At 46.0% G+C, this 14,589-nt stretch overlaps 1 protein-coding gene across 1 annotated transcript; it reads right to left on the reverse strand.

Moving 5' to 3' along the window:
* Positions 1 to 5,991: 5,991 nt before the first annotated feature.
* On the reverse strand, positions 5,992 to 7,967 carry CCDC177 (coiled-coil domain containing 177). The gene has a single exon (XM_024218802.2). The coding sequence runs from the start codon at positions 7,965 to 7,967 to the stop codon at positions 6,015 to 6,017; it is 1,953 nt and encodes a 650-aa protein (XP_024074570.2). The 3' UTR covers positions 5,992 to 6,014.
* Positions 7,968 to 14,589: the final 6,622 nt, after the last annotated feature.

Consider the following 14,589-nt stretch of genomic DNA (forward strand, 5'->3'; position numbering starts at 1 on the left):
GCAACACAATGACATTTGCATGAAAGGTAATGATGTTGCACTAAAACATCATCAGGTAACATGCCCATGCAATGTAAATATCACGGGGCAATTTTCAAAGGAACCACATGGAAGCTGGACACCTATCTGCCCTTTGTGCTTATGAAAATCTTCCCCCGCAAAACTGTAACAGCTGAATTTCTTTCCCGTAGACTAGCTGCCAAAGGCCTTGATTCAGCAAGTCACTTAAACATATGCTTAAAGTTACATACTTTGTTGAGTTGGGGCCAAAGCTTGCAACAGTTTGCAGTCCCCTTCAGAGCTCATCTATATGTCTCCTAGATGGGGAAGCTCTGCCAGCCACGTGACATGCTGCTAGTGCCCCACCAGGGGAGCACTGCCTGCTGCCTCCCTCCACAGCATTTCCAGCCTGCGCAAACTCCTGAAACCAGTGACTGAAGGCATTTAGGAGAGTCTGCCATACTAGAGAGAAGAGAACTAGCCACAGGGCTGCAAAGCTGTATTCTGTATGAAAACTGGCATGGTTATTGGCTCTATAGCTCATCACTCCCAGGTAGTTACTGCTCTCCGCACCGCAAAGATGGATATTTTATTGCAGTGGTTCTCAAACTTTTGTACTGGTGATCCATTTCATATAGCAAGCTTCTGAGTGCGACCCCCCTTATAAATTAAAAACACATTTTTATATATTTAACACCATTATAAAATGCTGGAGGAAAAGCGAGGTTTGGGTTGGAGGTTGACAGCTCGCGATCTCCCATGTAATAACCTCATGACCCCCTGAGGGGTCCCGACCCCCAGTTTGAGAACCCCTGTTTTATTGTTTTACTTTATTGTTTCCCCCTTCTCTCCTGCTTTTTTTTTTAAGGCTATTAAACACAGCATCACAAAATAATGTTATAACACTTACTTTCTGACAACCAACACAAGCAAGAAAATTCACAGACAAGTGGAAACTACCAAAATCAAATCTCCTGGCTGAGGGTGCAATCACTGACAGCAGGGGTCAGGGAAGATGGTCTTTCCCTATGTTCAACACTGCACAGTCAGCTAGGGTTAGGGGGAGAGGAAATGTTATTTCTCTTAAGCAGTAAGTAGTGACTCTAGTAGAGGCGCAGACTGAACTTGATGGGCCAATGGTCTGATCCAGGATAGCAAATCTATGTCTCCTAAATTTCCCAATCCAGTCTAGGCCTTGTAGCACATAAAGGGAAAATTTCTCCTCTTGGATCTACCATATTCTGCCTTCATTGTGTGGCTGGAATGTCCAACTTAGGTCAATAGGAATTTTACCATGTAATGAGTGCAGATATGCATTGTGGACAACAGAGCCACACCATAGATTCAAGAAGAGAATTCTGGCCATCGTGTATCTTTTTCATATCCATGCAGTAAAAAAGCACACAAGAATGAGAACCTTCATATTATTAAAAGGTCTTTTTCTATCATGTTGTTAGGTATACAGTGATGTGGGTGTATCTCTTCTTGCAGCAATACTGGCTTGATCATGTTGTCTTAATCAGGCAACAGTCCAGTTTATGTCAATGGGAGAGTTTCTCCAGATAGCATTTGTATCTAAAGTCCAGAACACTCTGTGTATATTCACAGTCTGCAAATTCTAGCCAGATCAAGAATGATCACTAATAATCAGTCCAGCAGTCATCAACTGGACGTTAGAGAGGGGTCCAAGTCTCAGAGTTTGAGTCTGGATTTGAACCTAGGGGTATTTAGGTCTGGGTTTTGGTTTGACACAGTAGAGATAGGGGTCAGTTGTGAAATTTGGCTCTGGCTTGAGATGCGGATCTGGATCTGAGTTTTCCTAATGTTTGGAAATTCAGAGGTGAGATTTGGTTCCAGCATATCTGTAAGGAAGATAACCACCCAGTACTTCTGGCCACAGAGACCTCCTGACAATGGTAATTGTTTTTTATTTTTTTTTAAGTTCAGATATTTAAATTGTGCAGGGATCATTAGAATATGCAAGAAAACATAGTCTAATGGCAAAATCTTAGGATTATAATAAAAGAATAGCTCATGATATGGTTGCATTTTATAGTCCTAGTGAAGGACCAGCAAAGGTCATCCTCCTTTTTTTGACTTGGCCATTAGGGGCACAAAAACCATTTTCCACCATGGGCGGCAGAAGGGCTAGGGCCACTTCTGACTTTGAACATCTCAATACTGAAGATACAATTGGCTTCATTTTACCTGTATTTGGAGACCTAATTCTGCTCCCACTGAACTCAACAAGAAGCAGGAGCAGGCTCTAGGAGCCTCTCTCGGGCCTCTGCCCAGCTTGCTGACATGCCCTTCGATGCCACAAGTTCGAGCACTTCTGAATTTGAGCTACTTGGGGCCTTGATTAAAGCCCATTGAAATCAATGGAAAGACTCCCACTGACTCCAATGGGCTTTGGATCAGGGCCACTACATTTAGAAAGTATATACATTCAGAACAGAATGACACCTTTATGGACTGATTACACTTTCAACTACTACAGACGCTCCCCAACTTACGCAAGCGTTCCGTTCCGGAACGCCTTGCGTAACCCGAATTTTGCGTAAGTCGGAAAAGTATACCCAACAATTATGCAAAAAAAACCACCCCTCCTATTTCTAGCTTACGGATCTTTTTCCGTAAGTGCGGATTTGCGTAAGTCGGGTATGTGTAACCTGGGGGGCCTCTTGTATTATGTATTGATTTTACTGTCACATTCAGCATTGCTTACTTCCCCCATTATATCTGCTAAAATGATCAGCAACAGACTTTAAAAGTGACCCCCCAGTGAGCTGAATAGGGGTACCTACCTCTCTGTCATTGTTTCAGGCCTTCTGTAGCCCCAGAAAAAAACAACACTGCATTTGATAACCTTCCGAATGTGATGTGAGTCTTTCTCCTCAGCCAAAAGGGCTAGAAACAAGGTTGAAATCCTGGCCCCATTGAAATCAATGGGCATTTTGTCATTGACTTCAACGGGGCCAGGATTTCACCATGACTCTTTTTTGTAATGAAAGCTTAGATTGTGCCCAATTTGTATATGTCACTATGTTCATATCAGCACATCATGTGGGCTGCATCTGGCTCATATGTTTGAAACCCCTGCTTTAGACCTTTGCAGCTACTAGGGCATTAGTGGTGAACTTAAGGACAAAAAATAGGGTGCCTCGCTTGGCTTTATACTCTCGCACAGGAGAAATTTGGCCTATTTTAATGTTCAAATTGACAAATGTACCAAGAGGTGGGGGGGGGCGAGGAGGGGAGAGAATCCTTTCTGGGCATAGCAATCCAGCAGTGTCCTCCCTACGTTTTTGAATATTCTTGCCATTTGGTATAAACTGGTGTTTTCCAAAGGCAAAAGTAATTCCTGGCAAGTATATTTTTTACTTTACTTAGTAACTAAAACAAAGACATTAAATAAATACATATAATTATAAATAAACATTAGTAATACTTTGCACTTCTTTAGCACCTTTCATCTAAACATCTCAAAGTGATTTACAAAGTTTGCTGTTATCCCCATTTTACAGATGGATAAACTAAGGTATAGCAAGGCTATGAGCCTGATTCTGCTTCCTTTTAAATCAGTGCCATTCATTTCCATGGGAGCGGGATCAGGCTCTAAGGATACATCTACACAGCAGAAAAACAACAAAAAACAAAACCAAAAAACCCACATCAGTGAATCTCAGAGCCCAGGCCAACTGACTTGGGGTCACGCTGCAGGGCTACAAATAGCAGTGTAGACTTGGGGCTTGGGCTCTGAAACCCAATGGGGGAGGGAGGGACTTGGACCCTGGGCTTCAGTGCAAACCTGAATGTCTACACTTGTATTTTTAGCCCCGCACCACGAGCCTTGCAAGCCCAAGTCAGCTGATCCAGGCCAGCCTCGGGGTTTTTACTGAAATGTAGATGTACCATAAGCAACTTGCCCAGTGTTACACAGCAAGTCAGTGACAGAGCTGGGAATAAAATCCACGTCTCCTGACTCCTAATCCCCTTCTGTTCATACTAGACAATACTGTCTTTCTTCCCAGTGATCCAGAGGGAGCAAATACCATAAGACTCGGTACAAACCACCCACCCTCTTCACTTCCAATACTGGTTTTTATACTATTTCCATGGTTCGTACCCTGGTAACACTGGTCTAACATTATCGTTGCCATTAACATAACATCCTCTTTAAAATCTTTTCAGAACTGCTGCCATCTCAAGAAAAACTTTGAAGAGCATTCTATTTAGAAATGAATCTGTGAAATGTAACACATATTTTGTCTTTCTGTTCCCCTGTATTTTGTATTATTAGAGCCATTTGTATGAACACAGGAGCTTTGCCGCTCCTGCTGCTTCTCTCCCATCTGAAGTGATCATGTTCTGTTTGTGACATCATCACCATTTCCACAGCAACCTGATATGATGTCACAGACAGTCGAGGATACCTCCCATTTGTGAACAAACTACTGGTGCACCATGAACTTGTAAGAAACATGGCAAAGCTTTCTGTATTCGAGCAGCTATGTTTTCATAACAATAACTAAGGAGAAAATAAATGCAGAAAATCTGAGCAGAATGATCTCTCTATATAGAATGTTTTCCATGAGGTGTGAGCAGGCTTTTCACAGTCCCAGTTCCTTAACAGCAGGGCTCATTCCACTGTACATGATATCTAGTTAGAGTTGTGAAAATGCCACATTCCTCTGCTGAGTGAATCCACAACAAAACATAATTTGTCCCCGAATGTGCATTTTTTTGTTTTACATGCCATAAAGAACAGAACGTAATCATTAGCACCAATGGACAACTAAATGTTGTAATGTTTAGTAAGTCATGATTAGAGCTGGATGAACTATTCACTTCAAATAATTTACTTGACAAATTTAATCCCCTTTTCTTTTGACAAATGATTGTAAACAGGCAGGTTTTCAGAAGTTTGTTCATTTTCTGACCTTATTCAATGAATGGTTTGTGCAAACATATTTCAATCTATGGATTGCTCATGAACCTTTCACCATAACTATCATATCAAGTAATAGTTATTCATAATTTGCTATTAAAGCTGTGTGATTGGTCACCTAAGTCACATGGTATTATTTCTGCTCCCTGATTGGATAACTCCATAACACATACAGAGCTTTCAAGAAGGCCACACAATCACTTCCTGTGCAAATACCCCAGGAATGCATATTTGCAATAGTATTTGTGATAATTTCCCTTTCTGCAAACATTCTTGCAAACAAAAATTCCTTTGTGCGATCATCTGCGGAAAGTGAATAAAAGGGGTTGTGAATACCATCATCAAAGGGAACTCTGGGGGGTTATTTGAGTAAATGTTGATTTGCGGCATCTGCCCAGCTATGGTTATGATATCATCTTGCATGGTGTTAAAAAATCTTGTAATAGGCACCTCTCTTTCCACATTTTACATCAGTAGTGGATAAAGTGCAAACCATGGGCCAAATGCACCCCAGGGAGTTCTATAATGGGGCCATCCTCATCTTTAGTATGTAAGCATGACACAACGAGAAGACAGTTCCCAGCCTCTTGATCCAAGCTGAAAGTCACTCAAATTGAAATGAAATGTTACATGATGAGATATGTACTCTCTACTGTCTGCCCTTGTCATAATAAAGATGAGGGTGACTGCAATTTGCTCCATTTTAGGCAAATTTGAGGTGGCCCACAGGTTTCTGGGAAGTTGCCTTTGCAACCCTCAGTTGAGTAAATTTGTGTGCTTCTGCTTTAATCCTTGAACATATCTTTGTGTAGAGTGCAGATGGGGTAACTTCTCTTCTGTAAGGGATAACAAAGGTCAGTCTCGTAAAATAACCCCCAAAACAAAAGCATTTTTAAAAAGGTATGTGAAATAGCTGCCACAGGGTTTGTGCTGAACCCTACTCCCCAAAAATAATAAATCAGGGTTAAAAACTGAAATTTTCTAATATGAAAGAGCTTTCTAATGTGTTCTGATGGGCACCAGATGATGTATTCCCCACTTATCCACAGAAAGAAAAGACCTTTCATTTTTTATCCAGGCTGGCGTGCAATTCTGCCTCAGAGGCCATCTTGTCAAAGGTGCGCATGTTTGTTTCCTCACGCACCTTTTCCCGGACGTGGAAGGATGCCCGGGCGACCAACCTGGCATTTTCCAGGACAGTCTTCTTCTCCTTGAAGATCTGCTCACTCCTCTCCAGCTTCCTCTCAATGGACAGGAGGATCTCCCTGCGTCGGAAGTCCTCATACTGCTCCACCTTCTGCTTGTTTACCTTCTGCATCTTCTCCTTCTCCAGGCGGCTGAGGACCACCTTGCGCGCTTTCTGTTGGACCACCTCCTCAGCCACCTGGGCAGCATGGTGGAGTTTCCTCTCTGTCGCTTTGGCCAGGGCCTCCAAGTGCTCCTTCTGCTCCCTCTCCTTCTTCTCGGCTGCCAGCTTGGCTCTCTGGATTTGCATCTCCTCCCGCTTAGCTTTCTCCCTTAGCTCTTGGTTCCTCTTCTCAATTAGGTGCTCATAGTTCTCCTGGGCCTTGTGCTGGTTAACCTCCAGGGAGGCCTTTAGCATCTCTTTCTCCTCTGCCTCTTGCCTGACCAGTTCCTTGAACAGGACCTCATGCTTCAGCTTCTCAGCTTGGTTGAGCAACTTCTTTTCTTTCTGCAGCTGCAGCTCCTTCTTCAGCTTCTTCTGTGAAGCAGTGGACAGCTTCTCCTGCAAAAGCTGTTCTTCTCGTTCCAGGAATTCTTTCTTGTCTTCTTCCTTTACCTTCAGGTTGTGCTCTTGATGGAGCTTCTTCTGCTTGTCTTCCAGGATGGTCCTCTCTAGCTTATCCCTTTTCATTCTGTCTTGCTTCTCCGCCTGCTCCCTCCACCTCTCTTCGTACATCAGGCACTGCCTCTGCTTCATCATGGTAGCCTCCTTCTGTCCTTGTGTTAGCTTCCCACGGCGCTTCTCGACCTGGGACTCCCACATCTTTTGGCACTGCAGCAGAGCCCTCTGTTTCTCTTTCTCTTCCTGCTCCTTCTGCTGCTCGGCCCGTCGCCGCTGGCTGTCCCACTGGAGGTGGGCGGCATACCTCTGCTCATTCAGGATGTTCTCCTCCTGGTGCTTGGCTATCATCAGGGCGGCTATCTTCCTGTCCCTCTTGGGCACCTCCTTGAGACCTTTCTTCTTCTTCACCTCCTTGACGATCTTCTCCACTTTTTTTGTGGTCTGTGGGGAGTGGCTCAGATCCCCCAGGCTGAAGCTTCTGCCCACCAGAGAGTTCATGGCAGCCACTGTCCTAGTCTGAGGGGTCCCTTTGGGCCACCTGTCCCTAAAGCTTTCTCCGCTGTAGGACGAGGATGCCCCTGATTCAGAGGAGGTTTTGGTGGAGAACCCCTCCCTCCGTTTCTGCAGCGAGTCCAGGGAGTGGCTCTTGGTCTTGGTCCCAGTAGGAGCCCCTGCCCTTGGGGCTAGGGCGCAGCTCCCATTGGTGGTGGTTTTGAAGGAGATCCTGGCAGCTGGGGAGGAAGGGAGGCTGCTTAGCATGAGAGGAGTGAAAATCCTTCTCTTCTCCTCTCGGATAATCCTTTCTCTTTCCTCCCGGCACTGCTGCAGCTTCCTCTGCCGGTCCATCTCGTAGACCTCGTACAGGCCGGCTGCCACCCGCATGGACCTGCCCGGGGCCTCCTTCACCAGCTCACTCAGGGCCCTGGGCAGCAGCTCCACCGGCTTGACCGCACACCGGGCGCACGCTTCCAGGGAGCGGGGACTGGTGAGCACGTAGCGGCTGCCCTCGGCCTCCGGACAGTCGAAGTTGAAGAGGTCCAAGTGCAGCAGCGGGGACTGCTCGCGGCGTCTCCCCGGCTCCCCCGCGGGCGTTGGCGGCGGCGGACGCGGGGCCCCTTCGCCAGCTGCTGCCGGGGACGCCCCATCTCCAGCTGCGCCGCCTGGGTCTGTGCATTTCTCCTCGCCCGGCTCCGCCGCCGGATCCACCATGTCTGACCCGCCGGAGACTCTGCAATGAAAAAAAAAACCCCCCACCAGGGGGATAAATCATACAATACCCCGGCCAGCCGATTTAATCCACGCGAGGATTAACCGGGCGCTGCTCTCACGCACACAAAACTGATGCAACCCTGAGCAAAGAGGCAAAGCGGGGAGGAAAACAGCTCGCGGTCACTGGAGGCACAGTGCAGCCTGTGTGTGTGTTAATTTCATGCAGTGACATTTCTGCTGGAAGTTGCAAAGTCATAACTAGAGGCACATGAAAGGACCAGCTGCCCAGGCAGCATTTGGGATGCAGGCTTCTCAGACTGGGCGGGTTTATTTGTGCAGGGACCAAAGGCACTGGCTTTTAAGTGTCATGTCCCCTCTCAGACATTAACCTTGGGCAGAGGGGCAGTGAGAAGGAGGGTGACAAGCCAAGCTGCAGTTCGATTCTTATTCCTAAAGGAGGGGACGGCTGGCAAAGGCATTGTTGCACACCGGATCAAACAAACCGTGATAGCCAAGCAACCACCCTTTCGCTTTCTCAATGCAACATTTCCGCTCTCCTTATTCTGTGGCTGGAATGCAGCGCGAGGATACTGACCATGCAGAGCCTCTGCTAACAGACTGCCTGGCAAAAAGTCCCTGCTCTTTCTCCGCCGAGCACAGAAGCATCATCCTGCGACAGGGAGAATATACCTCCCCATGCATGTGAGCCTGTGACTCCAGGCTAATGCCCCTGGCTCCCCCCGCCCTAAAAAAAACTCCAAACAAACGTGCATCAGCCTACGTCTGCAGACAACATGCTAAGGCTTAAACGTCCTTCCTGGATCATTCAGGATAGAGCGGAATTGTGGATGTCATTCACTTACTGCACTTTGCTTTGGCTCTTTCAGCGGCAGGCGAAACCGTGGGCTTTTGTCCCCTTGCCTCCTCCTCCTCTTCAGTAGATGTAACAATCTGTTTAGTGCTGGATCAGGTTACTGGTGGTAACAGCGGCAGCTGCCCCTCCATGGCTCCCAGCAAACCCTGCGCAGACACTTCACCTAAACACAGGAGGAGGGTGCAATCTCAGGCATTCTATTAAGGAGACAGATAGATAGTTACACCTCTGACCTCTCTTCTCTGCAGCCTCCAAAATCTTGCAATTTACCTCGGTCTCCTTCCCCAGCTATCCTTGGTAGAGGTTGGGATTTGATGAGAGCAAGGGTTGGCTGAAGAAGGGGAGGGAGGAACAAACCACCCACAACCCCAAACTGCTTCTCTTTTCATGGCGGGGGACAAAAAGAAGGGACTATGAATAAATGATGAGCAGTTCTCCAAGTAGCACTAGGGTCATCCTGTCTGGCAGTTGTAGTATGGGGTGGTTTAGGTGAAGGAGGTGACTAATTTCACGAGCAAATGTATTAGCTTCCCAGGGTTTCCCCTCCCTCTTTTTTTTTTTAACTCTTTAGAATGCTCTGAAATAAAAGGGCCAGGTGAATTCTTACTGGAGAGAGTCATTGTGGTGTAAAGCAACAGCTGCTATCCTGCCAGTTCCATAAAGTGTATGTGTGTATGTTTACCTATGAATGTTATTTTTTTAATCATATTACTGTAGTGCATACAGGCCCTAGTGGAGGTCTGGGCCCCATTATGCCAAGCTCTGTATATATACTTAAAAAGAGACAGTCCCCACCCCCAAGATTTTATAGACTATATAGAAAAGACAGAAGAAAGTGTGGAGGAAAGACAGGACTATTAACCTCATTTTACAGATGGGGAACTGAGACACATGGGGATTAAGTGACTTGCCCAAGGTCCCAAATGGAATATGTGGCAAAGCTGGGAATTAAACCAACATCTTCTGAGTCCCAGTCCAGTGCCTTGACCACAAGACCTTACTTCCCCTACTAAGAATGTTATCTACTGTTACTTTTATTCCATTTTTGCTTACTGGGGAGAGAATTGAGGGGAAATAGCTCACTATGTAAATATATTGTAATAAATCTGAAGCCTCCTTGGACTTAATGGTTATCACTATTCAACTTGTCTTGGCTTCACTGTCACCTCTGAGATAAAGAGCTTCCTGCTATAAAAGCACAGTTGAATGTATGGGGAATCTCTGCTAGCTGTCAGCAGTATACTGTCTGACACAGCTAAGCAGTTCTGATTCTATCCAATAGAGGGCAGTAGTAAACATACTAGCCAGTTCATTACAACCATTAATGCTGTTAATCAACTTGCCATTTAATTGATACATTTACAGTTTAGGGTTACTTGAAGAACATGTGACCAGTCAAATGACCTCTAGGACAGCCCTAATTTAAGGGTAAAGTGTCGCTTAAGGGTCAAATATGGCCCACAAAGGCCTAAAATGCAGTCTGGGACTGCCCTCTCCTTGTAACAGCAAGGTAAGGACTAGTGACCAACTGCAGGTTGTTATTGCTGGTGCACTCAGATAACAAACACTTTTGACCTGTCTGCTTAGGGATTTCTAGCACACCCACACCAGTATACCAAGTAGGTAGGTGGCAAACTCTACCAACAAACAATACTGATTTATCAAAGCTAATGGATTTATCATCATAGTATCTAGGTGACAATTGTAAAGATCAGCAACCAGTTTCACACGTAAATTGTGAATTCTTCAGGATACGACAGTGTGCTCAATGCCTCGCTCAGTGAGGGTTGGGCCTGTAGGTGCTACCATAATGCAAATAACTAGTAAAACTAATAATAATAGATGCATTGTTACTGCCTAACTAGGACTATATTCTCTGCCTCATGAAAAATATTAGAGTCACATGTGTTTGTGTTTTGATATAAATCTTATGTACATTGATATGCAAATGTATACGTGGCTCTTTGAAAGTTGCTATTGCAGCCTTCACTGTTGCCTAGTTTGGGCCTTGTTCCTTCTGGTTTACTTATGGACCTGCTTTACACAAGGAATACTAAAAGCAGCCTTCTGTGTCTTTATGAGGAATTAGTATGCACAGTCTGCTCACAGGGCCATATTAATATCTCTCTAGAGGACTAATGGAGACCAGAGGCTGAATGTCCAAGGGCACTCTGGAGGGATTGAAGAGACACATTTCTGTCACTGATCCTTTTTATTTACAGTATTTATTTATGTATTTACAGAATCATGGGGCCTATTTCTCTTTTGCCCTGCACCTTTTGTAGTCATTTATACACTAATCCAAAGTGGAGATAAAATGCTACTAATCTGCTTTGGTAGCATTTTACAGCACTTTTGCACTGGGGTAAATCACAGCTCAAGGTGCTGGGAAATGCAGAATCAGGCCCATAGAAACTAGCGTTGGAAAAAGATGTATTAACACAGCTAGTCCATCTTCCTGCCAGTGTACAGCTGCTCTGTATTGCACATTTATTAGCATTTTGTCCAGTCTAATTTTACATTTGCCAGTGCATGGGGCTTCAACCATTTCCCTTAGGAAACCATTCCACAGAGATCTCATTGTCAGGATGTTTTCCATTATATTCAGCTTAAATTTTCCCTTTCTTAATTTGTGGTCACTCGTCTTAAATAAGTGCCCCTGTCCCTTTTTATTATGCTCAAATCAGTCCTCCCTTCTTTTGTGTTTACATCTTTCCAATGTTTGTAAATTGTTTTCATGTTCCCTTTTAGTTGGCCCTTAGCCAAGCTAACCATGTTATCCTCATAAATCAATCCCTAAAGCCTAGGATGACCAGACAGCAAGTGTGAAAAATCAGGACAGGGGGTAATGGGGGGGAAATAGGAGCCTATATAAGAAAAAGACCCAAAAATTGGGACTGTCCCTATAAAATTGGGACATCTGGTCACCTTACCCCAGCCCCACAATCGTTTATCAGCTTTTTCTCTGAACTCTCTCTAATTTGTCAATATCTTTCTGATAATTAGATGCCCAGAACTGAACATGGTATCCCATGTGCTGTCACACCAGAGCTACCTGGAGAAGGACTGTTACCTCCCTGCTTTGTGGCATGGTGCCTCTGAATGTACAACCTGCGGTTGCATTGGCCTTTTTCTCTCCAACATCACCCTGCAACTCAGATCTCATTTGCTATGACTCCTACATTTTCTTTCAACGTTACTGCCTCTCAGGTTTCTCCCTTCCAGTGAATATTTGGTTTATGGTTATTTCCCCATCAATGTAATTCCTTACATTTTCCAAGCTGAATCACGTCTCAGTATTGTCTGGATTTTCTACTCTCCCTGGGTCTCTCTGGGTACTGACTGGGGTTCACAAATCCTCCCATCTTATGTCCAGACTATTCCTGTCCCTTTCATGGGTATGTGGGGAAGGTAGAAGGACCCCCCTTGCCTCCTTATGCAGGGTGTAATATGATTGCACTCCCTGCAGTCTTCTTATGCCCCCACAGGGACCAGCCACCACAATGGGGGAAGGCAGTACACAGAGTCATTCCCCCATCCCTGCCTAGGCCAGGAGAACATCCTGCATCTTCCTAAGGGGTAGTAGAATGTGCACAATCCAGCATAATCCCTCCTAGAGCTTCCCATGGGGTGATACAGCTGCACCCCACTCCAAGATGGCCTATCAAACACAATCAAGCGCTGTGTATCATAGGCAAGTTTGATTAAAATTGTGCTTGCTCCCTTTTCTAGATCTTTAATGAAGATATTAAATAAGACAGGACCTCAGGCCTATCCCTGTGATACCCCCGCGCACACACAGGGTATGTCTACACTACGGGATTAATCTGAATTTATATAATTCGAATTTTGGAAACAGATTGTATAAAGTCGAATGTATGCGGCCACACTAAGCACATTAATTCAGTGGTGTGCAGCCATGTACCGGGGCTAGCGTCGATTTCTGGAGCATTGCACTGTGGGTAGCTATCCCATAGCTATCCCATAGTTCCCGCAGTCTCCTCCGCCCATTGGAATTCTGGGTTGAGATCCCAATGCCTGATGGGGCCAAAAACATTGTCGCGGGTGGTTCTGGGTATATCCTCCCCCCTCTCCAGGGAAGCAACGGCAGACAACCGTTTCGCGCCTTTTTCCTGGGTGAACAGTGCAGACGCCATACCACGGCAAGCATGGAGCCTGCTCCGCTCAAGACAGCAGTCATGAACATTGTAAACACCTCGCGCGTTATCGTGCAGTTTATGCTGAACCAGAACCTGCAAAACCAGGTGGCGAGGAGCAGGCAACAGCAGCGCGGCGACGACAGTGATGAGGATATAGACATGGAATTCTATCAAACCGCGGGACCCGGTGCTTTGGAGATCATGCTGTTAATGGGGCAGGTTATAGCTGTGGAACGCCGATTCTGGGCCCGGGAAACAAACACAGACTGGTGGGACCGCATAGTGTTGCAGGTGTGGGACGATTCCCAGTGGCTGCGAAACTTTCGCATGCGTAAGGGCACTTTCTTGGAACTTTGTGACTTGCTTTCCCCTGCCATGAAGCGCCAGAATACCACGATGAGAGCAGCCCTCACAGTTGAGAAGCGAGTGGCGATAGCCCTGTGGAAGCTTCCAACGCCAGACAGCTACCGGTCAGTCGGGAATCAGTTTGGAGTGGGCAAATCTACTGTGGGGGCTGCTGTGATGCAAGTAGCCAAAGCAATCACTGAGCTGCTGCTATGAAAGGTAGTGACTCTGGGAAATGTGCAGGTCATAGTGGATGGCTTTGCTGCAATGGGATTCCCTAACTGTGGTGGGGCGATAGATGGAACCCATATCCCTATCTTGGCACCAGAGCACCAGGGTACCCAGTACATAAACCGCAAGGGGTACTTTTCAATGGTGCTTCAAGCACTTGTGGATCACAAGGGACGTTTCACAAACATCAACGTGGGCTGGCCGGGAAGGGTTCATGACGCTCGCGTCTTCAGGAACACTAATCTGTTTAAACAGCTGCAGCAAGGGACTTACTTCCTGGACCAGAAAATAACCGTTGGGGATGTTGAAATGCCAATAGTTATCCTTGGGGACCCAGCCTACCCCTTAATGCCATGGCTCATGAAGCCATACACAGGCAGCCTGGACAGGAGTCAGGAGCTGTTCAACTACAGGCTGAGCAAGTGCAGAATGGTGGTAGAATGTGCATTTGGCTGTTTAAAAGGTCGCTGGCACTCGTTACTGACGCGCTCAGACCTCAGCCAAACCAATATCCCCATTGTTATTGCTGCTTGCTGTGTGCTCCACAATCTCTGTGAGAGTAAGGGGGAGACCTTTATGGCGGGGTGGGAGGCTGAGGCAAATCGCCAGACACCAGGGCGATTAGAAGATCACACCAAGAAGCGTTGCGCATCAGAGAAGCTTTGAAAACCAGTTTCATGACTGGCCAGGCTATGGTGTGAAAGTTCTGTTTGTTGAAAACCCGCCCCCTTGATTGACTCATTCCCTGTAAGCAAACCACCCTCCCCCCTTAAATCACAGCTTGCTTTTAAAGGAAATAAAGTCACTATCGTTTAAAAATCATGTATTCTTTATTAATTGATTATAAACATAGGGAGAGAACCAACAAGGTAATCTGGGTGAGGTTTGGGAGGAGGATAGGAGGGAAGTAAAAGGCCACTGAAAAAATTCAATATAATGACAGTCTTTTGGTTGGGCTGTCCACTGGGGTGGAGTGGGAGGGTGCACGGAGCCTCCCCCCCCCCCCCCCCGG

This window comes from Terrapene carolina, unplaced genomic scaffold, assembly GCF_002925995.2.
Source record: "Terrapene carolina triunguis isolate 2854851 unplaced genomic scaffold, T_m_triunguis-2.0 Scaffold96, whole genome shotgun sequence".
In the NCBI taxonomy this organism is placed as follows: domain Eukaryota; kingdom Metazoa; phylum Chordata; order Testudines; family Emydidae; genus Terrapene; species Terrapene triunguis.